The 21,170-nt window shown below is 46.7% G+C and overlaps 1 protein-coding gene across 4 annotated transcripts in view; it reads left to right on the top strand.

Moving 5' to 3' along the window:
• Positions 1–21,170, top strand: part of LOC126251794 (E3 ubiquitin-protein ligase ZNRF2-like) — a 557,859-nt gene that overhangs the window by 121,520 nt on the left and 415,169 nt on the right. For 2 of the 4 annotated variants that reach the window (XM_049952427.1, XM_049952426.1), the window contains exon 1: positions 11,301–11,379. The exons of the other annotated variants lie outside the window; for them this stretch is intronic. In XM_049952427.1, the coding sequence (XP_049808384.1) occupies positions 11,316–11,379 (64 nt within the window). In that variant the 5' untranslated portion in view covers positions 11,301–11,315. Of the gene's footprint in view, positions 1–11,300; positions 11,380–21,170 lie in introns of those variants that run through there. 4 annotated transcript variants of the gene reach the window in all.

The raw sequence follows: 21,170 nt of genomic DNA, 5'->3' as shown, positions 1-21,170 counted from the left end.
AGTTAATATAACAGTGTCGTGGTATGCCTTTACTTCTTTGTAATCTATACGTGATAGTAGGTGTGCCAGTACTTTGTGATGCCACTCTATCCGCCGCAACGGATATTTTGAGTATGCACTTGGCAATTAAAACTCTACATGTACAGATGGGTCGTACGTAATTCTGTCTCCTGTAATTGTTGTATGGCCGGTTCCCATACATAGATGCAGGTAGTGTTGTGAGACTGTATTGCATTTTCGCAAGGATACGCGAGAACTGACAGTGTTAGAGTATTAAACGTTGCGCGTGAAGTCACATGTACTTTACTGGTCGTTAATGGGCAAAACTAAGCCAAGAATTATAAGTTCCCTGCACTAAATGGCTAAGAAGCCTCAATATTTACCAAATTTCAAGGGTTGCTGTAAATTTAAAACTCGAAGGCCTGATCACAGATGCTGATGGAAGACAGAAAATACGTCTGGGGAACTTGGAGTAATAGCGGCAGTTGAGACTTCCTTACGCGGCCTTATCAATTCAGCGCACGCACCGTATGATTTTTATTGCGAAGCCTTGTTGTATAGTAGCCGTTCACCTTTTGTGACTTTCAGACACGTCCACAGGTGTGTGTGTGTGTGTGTGTGAGAGAGAGAGAGAGAGAGAGAGAGAGAGAGAGATTAGGAAGCTAATGGTTGGAGGCTGGAACAAGTGCTGGTCGAAGAAACGGTCTTCGTGAGATTTATGGAATTAGGAATGAAGCGTATCAACGAAAGATTTTTTTTTCTTCTCGTGCAGCTGTGTTTATTAGTTTTAATTTTACTAGTCATCAATTTCGAAGCTAGATAGCCAGCATGACATAGAAGTCAATCAATATTAACAGATGTGTGCTGTCTCATACAAATCCGAGTTGTGCACAGAAGATCTGCATGTATCAAGTGTAACTGAAAAATAGATAACCTATGAAACTGCTGAACAGTTCTTTGAGACAGTGTAGACTGGGTCGCCTTGACAGACACTTGAGGATATCGATGCGCTCATCGTCCATCGTACTATAAGATGATGGTACCCAACTTTGGAATCGCCAGTGTGGAAAGAAAGATAACACCAGTAAATATAGATGCAGGACGCAACAAAAAAATGTTCAGTGAATTTTAAGCAGTTAACATCACTGTAACTTCCATCAACACTGAAAAAAGGACATAGAACGCATTTTTAAGAGAATACTGGATTTCTGACTTGACTGTTTGATTTGACGTGTGACTTTCTTAATTCGACATCTTTGAACTGTTTTCCTGAGATATTTTTCAGTGTGAAAATAGCCGGGGACGTTCCAGTGAGGCACTTGGAGGTTAAAATGGGATTGTTAGCGGTGTGAAATTAAATCAAGACCCTACGCTGCCGACAGCCGTTGATGTACATCAACGGGGACAGTTGAAAATGTATGCTCTGACCAGGACTCGAACCTGGGATCTCCTGCTAAAATGGCAGACGCTATCCATCTGAGTCACCGAGGGCACAGGGGATAGGGCGACTGCAGGGATTTATCCCTTGCACGCTCCCCGTGAGACCCACATTCCCAACATAATGTCCACACACTACATTCGTAGTCGCCTGCCCATTACACTCATCACTCGCGGCAGACAATCTTACCGAGTCCCGTAAGAGTTCGGGCAATACATGTGCATCCGCACAGAAGAAGAAGGTCAATGGCCGGTTAGCTCGAACTATATATGAAGATGGTATCTGTTCTTTCGGACATTTCAGATACCATCTTCATATACAGGTTGTTACAAAAAGGTACGGCCAAACTTTCAGGAAACATTCCTCACACACAAGGAAATAAAATATGTTATTTGGACATGTGTCCGGAAACGCTTACTATCTATGTTAGAGCTCATTTTATTACTTCTCTTTAAATCACATTAATCATGGAATGGAAACACACAGTAACAGAACGTACCAGCGTGACTTCAAACACTTTGTTACAGGAAATGTTCAAAATGTCCTCCGTTAGTGAGGATACATGCATCCACCCTCCGTCGCATGGAATCCCTGATGCGCTGATGCAGCCCTGGAGAATGGCGTATTGTATCACAGCCGTCCACAATACGAGCACGAAGAGTCTCTACATTTGGTACCGGGGTTGCGTAGACAAGAGCTTTTAAATGCCCCCATAATTGAAAGTCAAGAGGGTTGAGGTCAGGAGAGCGTGGAGGCCATGGAATTGGTCCGCCTCTACCAATCCATCGGTCACCGAATCCGTTGTTGAGAAGCGTACGAACAGTTTGACTGTGCATGAACCACATGTTGTGTAGTACCTGTAAAGGCACATGTTCTAGCAGCACAGGTAGAGTATCCCGTATGAAATCATGATAACGTGTTCCATTGAGGGTACGTGGAAGAACATGGGGCCCAATGAAGACATCACCAACAATGCCTGCCCAAACGTTCACAGAAAATCTGTGTTGATGACGTGATTGCACAACTGCGTGCGGATTCTCGTCCGCCCTCACATGTTGATTGTGAAAATTTACAATTTGATCACGTTGGTATGAAGCCTCATCCGTAAAGAGAACATTTGCCCTGAAAAGAGGATTGACACATTGTTGGATTAAGCATTCGCAGAAGTGTACCCGTGGAGGCCAATCAGTTGCTGATAGTGCCTGCACACGCTGTACATGGTACGGAAACAACTGGTTCTCCCGTAGCACTCTCCATACAGTGATGTGGTCAACGTTACCTTGTACAGCAGCAACTTCTCTGACGCTGATATTAGGGTTATCGTCAACTGCACGAAGAATTGCCTCGTCCATTGCAGGTGTCCTCGTCGTTCTGCTGGCCGCGGTGGCCGTGCGGTTCTAGCGCTGCAGTCCGGAACCACGGGGCTGCTACGGTCGCAGGTTCGAATCCTGCCTCGGGCATGGATGTGTGTGATGTCCTTAGGTTTAAGTAATTCTAAGTTCTAGGGGACTGATGACCTAAGATGTTAAGTCCCATAGTGCTCAGACCCATTTGAACCTCGTCGTTCTAGATCTTCCCCAGTCGCGAGTCATTGGCTAGAATGTTCCGTGCTCCCTAAGACGCCGATCAATTGCTTCGAACGTCTTCCTGTCGATCTGTCTCGATACAAACGTACCGCGCCACGGCTATTGCCCCGTGCTAATCCACACATCAAATGGGCATCTGCCAACTCCGCATTTGTAAACATTGCACTGACTGCAAAACCACGTTCGTGATGAACACTAACCTGTTGATGCTACGTATTGATGTGCTTGGTGCTAGTACTGTAGAGCAATGAGTCGCATGTCAACACAAGCACCGAAGTCAACATTACCTTCCTTCAATTGGGCCAACAGGTGGTGAATCGAGGAAGTACAGTACATACTGACGAAACTAAAATGAGCTCTAACATGGAAATTAAGCGTTTCCGGACACATGTGCACATAACATCTTTTCTTTGTTTGTATGTGAGGACTGTTTCCTGAAAGTTTGGCCGTACCTTTTTGTATCACCCTGTATGTTAGCGGTGTTTCCAGTACAGTGGTGGCGTCAGAGAATTTATCTGAGTGCGTCCGGACTGCTGCGCGGGGCAGTGAGGAGTGTCTCTAATTAACCTTAGCTTGCGGATTGAAGCTGTTTTACTTGTATAACAGTTGTGTGTGTTAATCCGCACCCATCTATTAGCAGTTGCATCGGCGACAGTGCGGCAGTTAATTACGCCGCGTAGCGGGTCCCGGTCCGCCGTATGGGCCGCTCTGTACTAGTTTCAAGTCGCAATCAAAGTTTAAGGAAATTTAATATTTTTCCTTACCTGAAGTTACACAGGATGGGGAGAAACTGCAGGAGACGAAACTGGAGAGGCTAACGAGCAAAAAGGTAATATGGACACGTGAGCGGAAATTCAATCCAAGCGAACATGACAACAGAGCAGGTCACAGTGTCTGTTGAAGTGTCTTAAAGGGTGTTGGCAGCGAACCATCAGCACCAGTTCGGCCTCAGTGTGTGGTCGACCGCCTAGTGGGACCAGTCGGTCCTCCACGAGGCATGTGTGCACCTCCTGCGGGTGACCGTGCCTGTGGTGGAACGACGAGATTGTGGCCACTGCAGGTCGGTGCTGCAGATCACTTCCGCATTTCCCTGCGGAGGCATCTGGACAACGCCTGCTCCGGCAACACATTGAGACTGAACCTGTGCTTACGGTTCACTGCCACTGCACCGCTAAGTTACTAGTGCAGACAAGAATATCCCCATTTTCCACGTTTGTTCTCATGTGTGCTTGCAATCATTAAAATCTACAGTGTCAAATATCTGTTATCTGCACGTTTAGGTGGGTGCGGTAGTTTTGGAAGGCATTCCTGGCTATATCTGTATGTCGATCTGGCCGTTTTTGTTCCTAGTTCTCCCAGGTATGGGTTCCTGCAGTTCGTCTCCATTTGTTGAAAAACTGCCCTATAGATATGGAGAACGAAGTAAATGACTGACACAATATCCTTTCTTTCCTTGAACGACGTCCGAGTGTTACAGCTGTCATTTACTGGTGGCGCTTGGTAGTGCTCTCCTGTGGCTGTCGTGTGTGCTAAAGCCGGTTTCCGACATCGGAGCCAATCTGGTTTTCTGCAGTCCGAATATGACGGGCTGGTCTTGCGGTAATCTTTGTAAATGGGTTGTGTTGGAGGCCTACGAGGCTAGCTCAGAGGAGAGTGATTTTCGAAGAATGACAGGAGTTATGTTGCATTGGAGTGATTAGAGCGCGAGAGAAACGTCTGATTGGCCGAAAAGCCTGAAGGTTAAATAATTTCGTGGAGTGGATTGTAGCTCGCTGTTAAGAGGAGTAGGGCAAGAGCCCTCGTGAGGTTCAGATGGCCCTGTAGGGCAGAGTTTTTATTTTTATTTTTTTATTTGATGTGTAACTTAAGCCAGGAGCTAGTAACCGCCAAATACGGAAAGACTACAATAGTCTGCATTTCGTTCCATTGTGAGGGCATGGACTTATATTTCGTCTTTTACAGTTTTCAAGGCAAGGTTAGCCTTGCAATGGGCTAGCAAGTGGGTGATAGGAAGGGGCGTCTTATGTCAGAGCGTAGAGCATTTAGCTATTTGAAGGTAATGTTCAGAATGCACTTTTGTTTTGCTGTCTCGAGATCATCGGCACTGTACATATTCCATTTCAGCAATCGGATCTGCCAGTCCTTGTGAAAGTGGCTGGATTGGTACGGTTCTTTAATTATTGACATTAGAGTAGTGAGAAGTTTAACGCCGTCTCGCGCTTCAACAAGAGGCCAGCGACTTGTGTTTACATTGATTGTACAGGTGAGTGCAGCAGTGCGGAGAACAGAAGCACCAGCCGAGGGAAGGTATCAGTGTTGACGGGCGTCAGTGGTTCTCACACACCAACTACTGAGCAGCATCTCTGGGGGTTTCAGAAGACAACATTGAAACTGCCACACATACAGGAAACTAACGTACACCTGTGGATACAGCATCTCTCCAAGTTTTGTGTCGTAATGTGCGCCGTGGCGTAGTTACAGAGCGTACCTTTAGGAGGCAGCTGGGCCAGAGTAGCGCCTTACGTCTCTTAGAATTCGCGAAATGTGAGTCAGTTGTGACAGTTAAAGCAGCGACAAAGCAGTCCGTGGGTGGTAGAATGCGTTCCGTGAAACTGGCCGCTTACGTGGTGCTAAGGAAACAGTCCTGCTGGGGCTTTGGGCGGAGAAGTTGGAGCGTCTGCGGAGACCGTTCATTAGGAGCACTCGAATGTCAGGCGCATTCTGCGGAAACGTGTGACGGAGAAAGCCACATTATTACGTGTGCCGTCTACTCGGTACGCTGGACTTCCTTCTTACTTTTGCTCTGACTTGCATCATCTACTGGAGGAGGTCAATTTTCAGTGACGAAGCCGCGTTTCATGTCTGCAGAGGTGAACCGTTATCAGAAATTTATCGACAATTTTTCTTCGCACACAAAACTGTGATTTGGTTCGTAAATCTGGACATGCTGCAGCATGAGTATGAGGACTCGATTTTGGAACAAGACGGTGCTCCGCCACACTTTTCCACACGTCCCTTTGTGATTATGTCAGTGGCTTACTGCTCGGCGCCGGATTGGACTCTCTTTCCGCCATGACTGCCCTCTTATTAACGGGCCCCACGGACACCTGGTTGCCGATACCGGCCGTGACGTGTTGGAACGTGTACGGGAAGAGTTTGACTGTCGTATTAACGCTGGCCGCGTCTCGCTGTGGTTGTATTTTGGACCTGTAATGTGAGTTAAGAAGTTGGAGAGGTGCCCTATCCAGTGATGTGTGCGTTTTGTGTCTGTGTTGCGGTTTTCGCGCAGTCGTCAGCTGTAGTCCCGGAGGTATTGGTGAGTGACCGCGCGTGTACGCGCTCCCTGCTAAGGTCAGCGGCCAGCTGTCTGCCGGGCACTTGGCGGCTGTGCTTCTGAGCCCCGTGTGGCCAGCCTAAATCACCGCCTCCCACCCGATCCTATAAAGAACCAGACTCACACGTTTACGACGTCTTGCCTGATACTGGAGTTTTACTGCACGAACAGCGAAAATGTGGTAACCGACTAACTTTGTTTCCTTTCGTTAGTTTGGGGGAGTGGGGCAGGAGGGGGGAGGACGGTGTCAGTTTCTAAAAGGTGCGAAATTATATGTTAAGTTCGTTAGAAGTCGGCAAGTGGGCTCTTATTCCCAAATACTGCATGAATCGTGTCTGGATAATTTGCGCGCTGGCAGTTAAGTTGCCGCAGGACGTTGTGACACGTGCCCCTGGACTCCAACCGCGTGCTCATGTAGTCGACGCCGTAGAGCTGCTACTGCCACAGCTCTCGCGACAGAGTAGACACACGATGCGATATAACGTCGGTCCCCGTAGATTAACGGGAGAAATAACCTGAAAAACACCCGAAAAGGCGTTCCTCGCGTAGTCGCTGTATCTCAATTACAAGTCCGCAGCGTTTCCACGTATGCGAACTCGTATAATTCATGCTTTTTATTATTAATATTGTATTGTTAATTGCCCGGATTTGTAGTAGTTATTAATTCTTCTCTCGTTCGCATAGCACACACCACTGATTGCGAGGAAATATTTTAGTTAACAGTTTTTTCTTACGCTGTTGTCTCGTTGCTATGGAATTGTTGTGCTGGTATGCAGTGAGATCCAGAGATACTCTTTGATTCAGTCTTTCTAAGATTGCGTCGTAATACGAAAATATTTTAAAGTTCACTTCTCAACTAATGACGTGAATATTTGCACTTCAATGAAATAGTCTTTCATGAGTAGTCGTTGATTTAGTCATTTATCAAACTATTTAATGATGTAGTCCACACCGAGTATTTAACTGGTAACGAACAGTTTATTGTTATTTTATCACTAAATACTTATAACTCCCGCACCACACGCACACGGAATAGTTTAGTTAAGTCAGCCCGATTAAGTTATAGTTTCTTGGCAATTACCACAACTCAACACTTAGCGTAATTGTTTTATCTTCATGATGTCGTGTGCTTGGTTCCTACTCAAGACTAATTGCGTGTATTCTTTCATAGAATGTTCACTTCTCCTTAAGGTCCAATTAATTTAAAGTCAAGTCCAATGTTCACTAATTCCGTTATTAGATTTCAATTGACCCGTAGTGCACGGTTAAATGAGTCTATCTGTTCCTGTCTCAGTTCATAAAATCAGTGTCTTAAGCCGTGAATCCCGTCACGCAACAAACACTTTTAAACTCGAAAACAATCTCGTCACGATTCGCAATCTCAATAATTCAAGTCAGAACTGCTCTCGTACGTCTGCACTGGATGAGTTCTAGCAAGCGACTTCTTCTGTGGAAGAGCATTGTAGGCGCATTGAATTTCTTCGTTGCGCTTACAACTCTCTTCCACATTAAAGTTATCTCTGATGACATTACTTTGGACTTAACTTTTGACATATTTGTAGGCGACTTACCTACAACAAATAATTGCATAGCCGTCCGGTATCATGAGTTAACAATAACATATTTATTCGTGAAAACTCACAATGAGAAGAAACTAGAAAGAACAACAGAGAAGTAACAAAAACTAGGAGATCCTATAGTCTTGCGGCAAAGATAAAAAACAACACATGACCAAAAAAAACTGTCGCGCACTTTTGATATCACTTTGCACCAGACATGAAAAATATCACTGCCACACAGCCCCCCCCCCCTCCACCCCCCCTTAAAGTGCGGAGCCCCAGGGATATCTTGATACTTGAATTTTATTCGACGTCCAGCTCTGGTGTGCGTCGGGTGTCTCGGGGGCGGTGACGTTGTTGTTTGTGGTGGTGATTCACCTGTCTCGGACGATGTACTGAGCGGTGTTTTGGTATGCTCTGCGTCCATCATGTGTTGATGCACATGCGTGGTGTCAGAGGTCGGAGAGGGTAAAACCCATGCTGGCTTGACACGTTCAATCGATACCTTTGTCGGAACACCATTGTACATAATGTACTCGGTATGCTTATTTCTACTCAGCACCTGAAATGGGCCCGTATATGGTGGTTGCAAAGGCGATTTGACTGAGTCTGTTCGCAACATTACGTGAGAGCAATTGTACAAATCTTTGTGTACAAACACATTACGGTTACCATGGCGAGAAGGTGGCGGGCAACGTATATTTGTGCAGTGACGTTTTAGCTGCTGCACCCAGTGTGTGAGGCCCTCTGATCCAGGTACTGAGGTTGGTACTAAATAATCTGCAGGAATCCGTAGCGGCTCGCCGTAAACCATCTTGGCAACAGATGCACCAATATCGGGTTTTTGAGCTGTCCGCAGGCCTAACAACACTAATGGTAATGCTTCCGTCCATCTCTTGAAGACACATTAATGCAGCTTTGAGTGTTCTGTGCCATCGCTCGACCATACCATTACTGGCAGGGTGATAGACAGTCGTGTGGTGGCGTTGGAAACCGCACATTTTGGACAGCTCGAGGAACAACGTAGATTCGAACTGACGTCCTTGGTCAGTTGTGACATGAAGGGGGCATCCAGAACGGGCAACCCACGTACACAGAAACTCTCGCGCACTTTTGATATCACTTTGCACCAGACATGAAAAATATCACTGCCACATATTAATTTCACATTTGTCACATGGATATTTGTCCATTGCTGAAATACGATGTTTCTTCTTTCTCTTTCGCTAACAAATATACTCAGTGCTGTACAATGTAGTTGTTGACAAAACTCTTTCGTGTTAGCTCATCGGCAAAGATGTCGTAACTGCCAAAGTAACTTTCCCTACTTCATGTTCTTTCTTAATTGACTTTAAGGTGGTCGTTGGGGCGTTACAACGTATATACAGTTTCTGATTTTAATGCTTGTCGTATTGTGTTAACCTTTAACGTAATTTTACGCCTCATAATGAGTGCACTACGACAACATATTAAATTTTTAAATTCGCTCATTAATTATACGAAATACTGGAAATAAAACTTTTGTTGCCCATGGAAGCCATTAGAGAAGTAACAGAGACCGGATGACCGTTTTGGCCGTTTAGTAATACAGATGGCGGGATTGACCCTGCGCGAAAGCGCGTAGCCTATCTCTTTACCCGTGGCTCATCCATTCGAACTTTCGGTACATCTCAAATTACCTCTTCCTCTGTAACAAATCAAACACTGTCCTTCCATCGTTTTCGACGGGGGGAGGCTCTCTGCCGTCATTCCTGTAGCCTCGCCTAGCGTGGACTTACTAAATGGTTCAAATGGCTCTGAGCACTATGGGACTCAACTGCTGAGGTCATTAGTCCCCTAGAACTTAGAACTAGTTAAACCTAACTAACCTAAGGACATCACAAACATCCATGCCCGAGGCAGGATTCGAACCTGCGACCGTAGCGGTCTTGCGGTTCCAGACTGCAGCGCCTTTAACCGCACGGCCACTTCGGCCGGCGTGGACTTACTGCAGACCAACGTAGGCCAAGTCTCGTGTCGCTTTAATGGTAGCGTTTTTCCATCGGCAGTGAATCTTTGATATGCATATTCATTTTCTAGGCCCTTACAGTTTCCCACACTAAACAATAAAAATAATTTGCCATTGTGCCCTCGTCCAGAGATTGAAATTAAGAGAACTGTGATTTCTACTTACAAGTCCCGAATATTATTTTTCACAAATCAGTTAACACGAGACAAATCTTTACTTTGCACATACTCGAGTAGAAGCACCACCGCTGTCGTCCTTCAGCAATGTCCGTACTGTAGAGTGAAGGCGGTTACGGTGCGTGACGATGATGTTTCGGCCGCAGGCGTAATTATAAAGAGTAGTAAAATGAAAACGGTAAAGGCAGAAGCAAGTAAGCAAGCTGCTTATTATGTGAAAAGTAATAGCCATAACTGGTAATTTATTTATCCCACTGAGAGACAAGACGGCCAATGCCTTCGTGGAAAAATGTTCGCTGTTGCTTACGGAACCATTATTTTATCCAGGCGTGCAGCTCTCTGTCAGAAACAAATCGACGGCCACGAATGTCTTTCATCAGGGCTCCGAGAACATGGAAAGTGCACGGAGAGAGACCAGGACTGTCCGGAGGATGTGTAAGGGCTTCCCAGCGAAACTTCCGCAGCGTTGCTGTAACAATCTCGGCAACGCAACATGTGGGCGGATATTATCCAGCAGCAGAGTGATGCTGCCCGCCAACGCTCCTGCGCGTTAGCACTCCAGTTTTTGCAAAGTGCCCACGTACTGCTGTGCGTTAATTGTGTCGCCGTGTTTCGGGTCATCAGCGAGCAGCGTGTCAACGGAGGACATCATTCAATGGAAATTTCGCGATTTCCGGAACAAAAACCGCTACTTGGGCCATAATTTTAAAAAAAGCTGGAAACAGGTTTTTATCGTGCTTAGTCACTTCAGAGAATTGTACTACACGTGTATTTAAGATTTGGTACGTGCTTTTGTAAGAGATGAAAACTTTATAGCGACTTTCTGTTGCCATTGAGAGTGGAGCGCCACTATAACTTGAGACAGCGTCGCAAAACTTCGAATCCCCCCCCTCTCCTCATAACCGCCCCTCCCCGCCGCCGCCGCCGCCGCGCGCGCGCGCGCACACACACACACACACACACACACACACACACACAGAGAGAGAGAGAGAGAGAGAGAGAGAGAGAGAGAGAGAGAGGGGGGGGGGGGGGAGTCAGGGGCGAGAGACACGTATTTGATTCGTCGCTCATTGTGTAGCGTGTCTTTAGTATGAAACGAACGCCGACGGGAGATTCAACGGAGTACTGTGTGCTCGAGTAGTCCGGCAGGAAGCCCTCACTCACCGGCCCGTAAGCCAGGCTAATCCAGTACAGTGCACGGTGTCCGTAAAAGAATGTCCCAGTTTCAGTGGTATATTACAACAGACTGTTTACAGCAAATTGTACATCAAACTGAAGGTAAACTAACCTTCTTTTTCTTACAAATGTTCAATATCCGGGATACATTCAACCTAAAATCCAGTTCTTCCTACACTTTGGTTAAGAAATTAGGAGCAATGGAAGCAAAAGCCTATTCACCTGTGTGTCTTAACTCTGGCGAACCCGTTAGGTAGTGCCGGAACATAGACACGATCTTTTATAAAGCTACAATGGGAAAAAATCGCATGGCGTGAGGCCAAGTGAACGTGGAAGCCAGGGGAAAAGAGCTCTGTCGTACTGACCGTTTCGACTGATCGAACGGTCGGAGTCTTCGACGTTGACCACTCTCGTACAGACACATGCGAGTGGAGAGGGTCTCCACCTTGTCGCCAAATACAGTTTTCAGGTTCTCCTTCTAATTATAGAAAGAGCCACTCTTCCATCGTATCCAGATAAGCCATCTCTCTTAAGGCATCTTGGAATCTGATATTTTACAGGTTCATTTTATATTTGACTCTTTCATCTCTAGTACCGAACGAGGCGACGCCGTGGTAAGACAACAGTGAATTCGTATTTTGTAGCACGGCTATACAAATACCCGTCTGGCCATACGATTTAGGTTTTGTGTCATTTCCCTAAACTGCTTAAGACGGTTGCGGTGAAAGTACCTGGTGGATTCGAGGTTTAGGGGGGACGTCAGTGAAACAGCCGAAAGTTCCCAGATTGCTGTCTCGCGGCTTCCCGACGTGGGTTAATTCGGGAAGCAGCGGCGTGGCTGAGGCGTCCCGAGGCCTCGTGTGTCTCGTCTGACTGTGTGCGGCTCGTGACGCAACCGCCTCGGCCGGCGGCGACTCCGGTCGGGGGGGGGGGGGGGGGGGGGGGGAGGTGGCGCGCTTTCCAGCGACTCCGGGACCGACTGTCAAACTGTGCTCCACGCACAGCGTTCCGGGTGGAACCCCACGGTAGTAAAACTGTGGTACTGACAAAAGTGACTTTAGATTAAAATGGCTAGTTACTTATACGCATTTGAGTTGTCCTTGCTGCGGCGTTGCTGTGCCTTGCGGCACGAGCTTCTTCTGCTTAGGATACTGCTGTATCGATTGTATCCAGCAACGTTGCTGCAATCTGCTTCCTACTGGGCACTTTCCTCACCAGATACGATCTTTGCACTAGAGTGGGACGGATCCTATGAAAGCCATTCCTCGTCCAACCATTCAGAGACCGATCCTGTACAGCGTTCTCTAATGATCTGTCATCGACGGGACATTTCACCCAAATCTTCCTTCCGTCCTTCATTCCTTCGACTGTTGATTCGAAACAGTTGCAGTAGATACACCTAACGAGAGAAGCCATTTGCTGCTGTTCCTAATCCCACAGTGAAGGAACACCTACTATTTTTGAGTTCTCTCCCCCTCCCCTGGAATTATTGATTATAGCTTAAACTATTACTTTTAAACTTTTGTCTCACCTTTCATAGGCAATTAACATTGTTAATAAGTTATTTCTACCTACAGTGTGCTTAAAATTGTGCGGCTTCTGACCTATGCCTCGGGGAGGGTACATGACGTCGTTGGCCAGGTGTTACTAACGGCGAGCCGGCTTTTCCTACCACGGCGCCGGCAGCTCGGTTGGTAAAGCGCGCCTGTTGCCACGCCGTGGATAGTCATGAGCTCTTCTTGTAAAGCGGTATTTTCTGGCCTTGAAGTGTTCTGCAGTAGTCAGGGATTGTGAACAAGTGTTCTGTGTTCGCGTTGCATTAATAACAACACCACAGCACGTCTGAACATGACATTCGCAGTAAAAACGGTTGTCCAACAACACGTTCACCGGCTGTGAATATAATATTCTGCTGAAAATATTCCTCCGAATTCGACAATAATAATAGAAAGTTCGCCGTACCACTCTTTTGTGATCGAGAAAGCTCCAACAATGCACGGACGAAAGCGGATATTTTGCTCTGGGTACAAAGAAATGTTCCATTAAAAGCCGAACCTAACTCGTGTAAGGCAGAGTTAATGGAACTTTTGTACAAGCCAAAAACTCCACGCTACTCGATCGACGGACTGACTGACGCTAAAGACCATAGTTTAATCAGCCTTCCTCAGTATCGCGCTCATTTAAATCCGACTGAGACTATACAGGCCCAGGTGAAAAGTAATGTGGCAAAAAAAACTTACGCTCAGTTAGGTTGAAATGCTGACAAAAGAAGCCATTGCAAATGTTACGTCACAGTATTGGTGTGAGCCATACAAAGAATGTAGTTGAGAAGACATAGATTCATGTGGTACCTAAGAGTTTTGACAATATTAACTTCTCTCGTGCCATGTTAAAATCCGCTTCTTTTGCCTAAAGACATCAGAGTTTCCAAATATTCATCTCAGTTGAAATTGTGACAGAATCCCAAAACGTGTAGTATTAAACCAGCAACTGAGGGCAAGACAGTTCAATAGTAGTCAGAAAAACCATTCCCATTATAAAAATAAACATGCAACTTCTTCACTTGTATTGTTGCAAAACCCACAGCAATTCTCGTTTCACCAGCTATTAGTGGTTTTTAAAGTTACATTATTTGATCTGAAAAACTGTAGTTGCTTGAATACCGCGGTAGATATGGAAGTTTCGCATGTTACATATATGGAAAAATACTCTCCACTTTGGGTGCTGTTATTTGCTAATATCATATTTCGATATCTCTGACCGGTTATGAGATACGAGGCAATATTTCATTTTGACTTTTTCACTGGCGCCTGCGTTCGTGGCGGAGCTCTTTATATACTCTCCTGGAAATTGAAATAAGAACACCGTGAATTCATTGTCCCAGGAAGGGGAAACTTTATTGACACATTCCTGGGGTCAGATACATCACATGATCACACTGACAGAACCACAGGCACATAGACACAGGCAACAGAACATGCGCAATGTCGGCACTAGTACAGTGTATATCCACCTTTCGCAGCAATGCAGGCTGCTATTCTCCCATGGAGACGATCGTAGAGATGCTGGATGTAGTCCTGTGGAACGGCTTGCCATGCCATTTCCACCTGGCGCCTCAGTTGGATCAGCGTTCGTGCTGGACGTGCAGACCGCGTGAGACGACGCTTCATCCAGTCGCAAACATGCTCAATGGGGGACAGATCCGGAGATCTTGCTGGCCAGGGTAGTTGACTTACACCTTCTAGAGCACGTTGGGTGGCACGGGATACATGCGGACGTGCATTGTCCTGTTGGAACAGCAAGTTCCCTTGCCGGTCTAGGAATGGTAGAACGATGGGTTCGATGACGGTTTGGATGTACCGTGCACTATTCAGTGTCCCCTCGACGATCACCAGTGGTGTACGGCCAGTGTAGGAGATCGCTCCCCACACCATGATGCCGGGTGTTGGCCCTGTGTGCCTCGGTCGTATGCAGTCCTGATTGTGGCTTTCACCTGCACGGCGCCAAACACGCATACGACCATCATTGGCACCAAGGCAGAAGCGACTCTCATCGCTGAAGACGACACGTCTCCATTCGTCCCTCCATTCACGCCTGTCGCGACACTACTGGAGGCGGGCTGCACGATGTTGGGGCGTGAGCGGAAGACGGCCTAACGGTGTGCGGGACCGTAGCCCAGCTTCATGAGGACGGTTGCGAATGGTCCTCGCCGATACCCCAGGAGCAACAGTGTCCCTAATTTGCTGGGAAGTGGCGGTGCGGTCGCCTACGGCACTGCGTAGGATCCTACGGTCTTGGCGTGCATCCGTGCGTCGCTGCGGTCCGGTCCCAGGCCGACGGGCACGTGCACCTTCCGCCGACCACTGGCGACAACATCGATGTACTGTGGAGACCTCACGCCCCACGTGTTGAGCAATTCGGCGGTACGTCCACCCGGCCTCCCGCATGCCCACTATACGCCCTCGCTCAAAGTCCGTCAACTGCACATACGGTTCACGTCCACGCTGTCGCGGCATGCTACCAGTGTTAAAGACTGCGATGGATCTCCGTATGCCACGGCAAACTGGCTGACACTGACGGCGGCGGTGCACAAATGCTGCGCAGCTAGCGCCATTCGACGGCCAACACCGCGGTTCCTGGTGTGTCCGCTGTGCCGTGCGTGTGATCATTGCTTGTACAGCCCTCTCGCAGTGTCCGGAGCAAGTATGGTGGGTCTGACACACCGGTGTCAATGTGTTCTTTTTTCCATTTCCAGGAGTGTACATTCCTTTCTCCGACGCTGGGCACAGATAGCGATATCCATCCTAGTTTAAAGAATAATTCAGATGTTCTGTAAATTTCATACGCAGCAATATACGGCCTAACACGCACCAAAAGCAAGTTCTTAGCGATCCATATTTTCCACTGCAAACTTTAACAATTTCGGGCAGTAGTTTTCCTAATATCGAAATATCACAATAACGAAATGATAGGCAGTTCATCATGAAGCTATAAGGGAGTCAGAGTTTATTACCGGATAGTTTGATTAAAATCGTTTTAAGAAAGATCGTGGATTGGCCGGCGTGCGCGGCTTCCTGTTCACGCCGTCAACTGAGATGGACAGATTCCGCTGGCAACTACGCTACCCGCCACTCGCTCCGTACTCAACTGTCAAAACTCGCAACTGATTTTAAACGCACCGTGCCTATTAGTGAGCCAACATAAAACTGCATCAAAGGTCATTTGTTATAACCTAAGTGCGATAGTTACAACTAGTTATTTTACCACTCGTCGTGTCCTAAGCTTCATATTGTCATAGTAACTCTTATTCTGTCCATCAGTCTTTTTCCTGGTGTATTTCGTTTCTTAAAAATATTTTAGCTTAGTTCCAAATGCGACTGGGTTTTTGAAAAAAAAAGATGAGTAGGTAAAGAGCACACACTGAAAGTGACACTTAAATAGAAACACATTTGCAGCATAAAACAAAAGCGGAAATAATTCTAATTTGCAAAGACTGATCTCAATCAATAAGTTATAAACAACAAATTTAGAAATTTTACAAGTTCCTTAATACTAAAAGCCAATACAGTGTATGATATATATAAAGGGTGAACGTTACTAAAACCGCCAAACTGCAGGGACGGATTGCTGACTGGAAATGGAGGAAAATCGCCTCAAATAAGGGTGTCCGCACGTTGCAACATTGCAGGCGTCACACCTGTGTGCTGCCGGCCTGCGCATGGAAGGTGGGGCCGAATTACTTCAAGTAAGTCTGTTGACGACACACGCGTCGCCCAACAACTTGCCGCGCTCTTACACAGTGCGCGCTGTCCGTGGATGTTCTGTAGACACTTGTGAATAATTGTGATGGTGTGCTTTTCAGCCGAAAGAGAAATTCAGTAACTTCCCTTTGCTTGGAACGCACGTCAGATACAGACTTAATTCTGAAGAACGATTATACGGCTGCCATCTCCCTGGAGCTACTGGAAATGTATGAGATGATGCAGGAATGTTTAAGGATGTCGCAGATAAAATTAAATAAGAATGAAATTTTCACTCTACAGCGGAGTGTGCGCTGATATGAAACTTCCTGGCAGATTAAAACTGTGTGCCGGACCGAGACTCGAACTCGGGACCTTTGCCTTTCGCGGGCAAGTGCGCTACCAACTGAGCTACCCAAGCACGACTCACGCCCCGTCGTCACAGCTTTACTTCTGCCAGTACCTCGTCTCCTACCTTCCAAACTTTACATAAGCTCTCCTGCGAACCTTGCAGAACTAGCACTCCTGAAAGAAAGGATATTGCGGAGACATGGCTTAGCCACAGCGCACACTCCGCTGTAGAGTGACAATTTCATTCTAGGCTTGGCTTGCTCACCAGACGTAAGCGAGGAAAAGTGACAGAGAAAGACAGTGATCCGCATGTGTGCCTACGAGCGATGGCGACGCATGCTCTGATACTCGGGGCACACTGTAGGCGTAATTTATAAATTTCGCGTTTTCATTCTTTTGCGAATAGAAAAAAAAATTGCACGAAGTGCGCCGGCCGCGGTGGTCTCGCAGTTCTAGGCGCGCAGTCCGGAACCGTGCGACTGCTACGGTCGCAGGTTCGAATCCTGCCTCGGGCATGGATGTGTGTGATGTCCTTAGGTTAGTTAGGTTTAAGTAGTTCTAAGTTCTAGGAGACTAATGACCACAGCAGTTGAGTCCCATAGTGCTCAGAGCCATTTGAACCATTTTGCACGAAGTGCGACTGGAACTCTAGCGCAGAGAGTTAAATGAACGGAAGCCGCACTCCACTTGGCCGCCTATCCAGTCGGTAAGAGATTCGTTACAGGTGTGTAACTGCGACCGATTGCGATGGTACACCTGTTACAACGGACAGCCAAATGAAAACGAAACAGATGTTAAAAGAGTAAGTAAACTATTTATCGTTTCAAGTCTTCTTCGGACCACTAGGCGCATGCCTGACTGCAATGATTGTTCTGCAGGCAACCGCATACCCTTTTTTACGAAGGCATAAACCCTCCTGTCTCTCAGTGGCGATTACATTCAAAATGAAAACAATTTAGTTACTTTTTTCGCATCTGTCTCGTTTTCATTTCATTGGCCCTGTATACTGGGTGAAGAAAAAATGCCGCACTTTGAGGGCGGCATGCGATTCCTCATCCATAGTGAAGACAAAAGTTTGTCAAACCAAGTCAGAGCGGGTGTTTATTTTGAAAACGCAAGTATGAAAACGAGGATCTGAGAGCACTGTCACGTCGTGCAGCGCATCAGAGTGTGCAGAGGAACGTTTGTTTACCACCGCGCATTACCGCACCAGCAGCCGCAGCTCACTAAGGAGACCGCAGGGTCATCAGACCCGCATCCATTATACAACTGTCGTGCGGACACTCGCAAGGTTTCTTTTTTTGTAGACATCCGTTCCGTAGTTGTCGTCATTTACAAGCATGACATCATTTTGTTACATGACAACAGCCTATCACATGGCAGTGTAATCCATTAAACTGCATTAACCGCACAGTGCACAACCATAACTAGTAAAGTGCATGCAGGGCGGCTTCCCGCTGGAGTACACAAACGGTGAATACGTCGATATGCTTTTGGTGCTGGGTGCATCCGATAACCAAGCTGCTGCTCGTGTGTATGCTGCACGGTACCCTCGAAGGTGGCGTCCTGATAACAATGTTTTTCATCACCTGGAGCACCACCTACGGGAAACCTGTGATCTTCCTCCACAAGTAAAGGACCGAGGTTATCCAAGGACTCCACAGTCGGAGAACGCGATTCTTGACACCGTTCACGAGTCACCTCAGCAAAATAGGCGCGATATTTCAGGGCAGTTCAAGATATCTCTAAGACTCGTTTTTCAAGCGTTGAACGATTAACAACCGCCTCCATATCATTACACGTTAACTCAACACCTATAGCCGGAAGAACGCCTTCTACGAGTAGTTTTATGGGTAGCTTTTGCACCAAATGGAAGATAACGAACATTTTATAAATAACGTGATATGGACCGACGAACCTAGCTTCATTCGTGAAGGTATATTCAGCTTCCACAACGGCCATTAATTCCACAACAGCCATGTCACACATGAATGTGGCTTTCAGGCGCTTCAGTCTGGAACAGCGCGACCGCTACGGTCGCAGGTTCGAATCCTGTCTCGGGCCTGGATGTGTGAGATGTCCTTAGGTTGGTTAGGTTTAAGCAGTTCTAGGGGACTGATGACCTCAGATATTTAGTCCCATAGTGCTCAGAGCCATTTGAACTTTTTTTTTTTTTTTTTTTTGCTTTCAGGCACGCTTTGACATAAGCCTGTGAGTTGGCCTTTGGGCCCTTACCTGTTGCCTGATAAGTTGAATGCGCACCTGTATCTCTGTATCGAACGTTTCTGTGCAATAGAGAACGTCCCACTTGGTGTTCGGCGAAAGCTATGATTTCGGCATGATGGTGCACCGTACACTCAAGGGATGAATGTGAGTCACTCTTTTCCAGGGAAATGATTTGGTCGTGGAGGTCCAATGTTCTGGCCACCACGTTCCCCGGACCTTAATCCGCTATATTTTTATTTGTGGGGACACTTAAAGGAACAAGTTTATAGTATTCCACTCATGGATGTACGCGACCTAATCCTAATAGCTTGCGGGCATGCAGCTTCGGCAGTCGTGGATGCGGGTGTGTAGCACAGGGTCCAGCAATATACGATACAGCGAGTAGCGGCGAAGTGTTTGCAAATTCAAGGGGGTTCCTTTGAACATCTTCTCTAAAGAGAACATTACATGTACGTGCACGTACCAGCTAAGTGAAGATAAGAGACGTCAAACGTACAGAATGGAATTCTTGTGTGTAGCATAATGTGCAATCAAGTGTAGCCTACCTATTGTCTTTCTTTGTCTCCTATGGATACAGACGACGTTACTGATCCACAATTACATGCTGTTGGCTTCAACTGTGTCGTGGACGAAAAAGAAGTGGTCCTCCACATTTGTGAGAAGTCCATGTTATATCTCGATGGTTATACAAAGATAACAGTGACATAAAGAAATACCCGAGACACAAAAGTGTGGAGGTGTAAACTGGCGCTTTAACTGAAAAAAAAAAAAATCCATGGTGCGAACGCGACACGTACGTTGCCTCGTCTCACTGAGCTAATGGGACAGATCCGGTACAGCGCAGTGTCGATGCTACGTGTTTCTGGCCACGCCGCACGCAGTTACAGCGTTTCTAGAGCGATGTTTCCTAAATCGCATTTCTACTCAACCTATTGGCGGGGCTAAGTTTTGCTAGATACACTTCTGTCTTGAAATGGGACGAGGAATCGCCACGTGTATTTTTTCTTCACCCTGTATATGTAAATAAAACGCTCCTGTTTTTAAGTGATATAATGATCCTAACTTACCTCAATACCTTTTTGAAAGTGGGCGCATAGTGACCTTAACCATTTCGTAAGAGTTACACTAAGTGACCAAAAGTGTCCGGACACCTTGCTGATAATGACTTAATAGTTCTTGGCGCCCCCCATCGGTAATGCTGGAATTCAATATGGTGTTGGCCCACCCTTAGCCTTAATGACAGCTTCCAATCTCGCAGGCATACGTTCAGTTAGGTGCTGGAAGGTTTCTTGGAGAATGGCAGCCCATTCTTCACGGAGTGCTGCGCTGAGGAGAGGCATCGATGTCGGTCGGTGAGATCTGGCACGAAGTCGGCGTTTCAAAACATCCAACAGGTGTTCTATAGGATTCAGGTCAGGACTCTGTGCAGGCCAGTCCATTACAGGGATGTTATTGTCGTGTAAACACTCCGCCATGGTCGATCGTTTTTAAAGGTGCAATCGCCATCCCCAATTGCTCTTCAACAGTGGGAAGGAAGAAGGTGCTTAAAACGTAAGTGTGGGCTTGTGCTGTGATAGTGACACGCTAAACAACAAGGGGTGCAAGCCCCCTCTATGAAAAACACGACCACACCATAACACCACCGCCTCCGAATTTTACTACTGGCACTATACACGCTGGCAGATTATGTTCACCGGGCATTCGCCATACCCACACCCTGCCATTGGATCGCCACATTGTGTACCTTGATTCGTCACTCCACACAACGTTTTTCCACTGTTCAATCGTCAAATATTTACGCTCCTTTCACCAAGCGAGGCGTCGTTTGTCATTTACCGGTGTGATGTGTGTCGGTCGACCGTGAAATCCAAATTTCTCACCTCCCGCCTAACTGTCATAGTACTTGCAGTGGGTCGTGATGCAAATTCGTGAGTGATGGTCTGGATAGATGTTTGCCTATTACACTTTACGACTCTTCAACTGTCGGCGGTCTGTGTCAGTCAACAGACGAGATCAGCCTGTTCGCTTTTGTGCTGTACGTGTCCCTTCCCGTTTGTACTTCACTATCACATCGGG

Source organism: Schistocerca nitens, chromosome 4, assembly GCF_023898315.1.
Source record: "Schistocerca nitens isolate TAMUIC-IGC-003100 chromosome 4, iqSchNite1.1, whole genome shotgun sequence".
Taxonomy (NCBI): domain Eukaryota; kingdom Metazoa; phylum Arthropoda; class Insecta; order Orthoptera; family Acrididae; genus Schistocerca; species Schistocerca nitens.
This window is presented reverse-complemented; position numbering and strand designations above follow the sequence as displayed.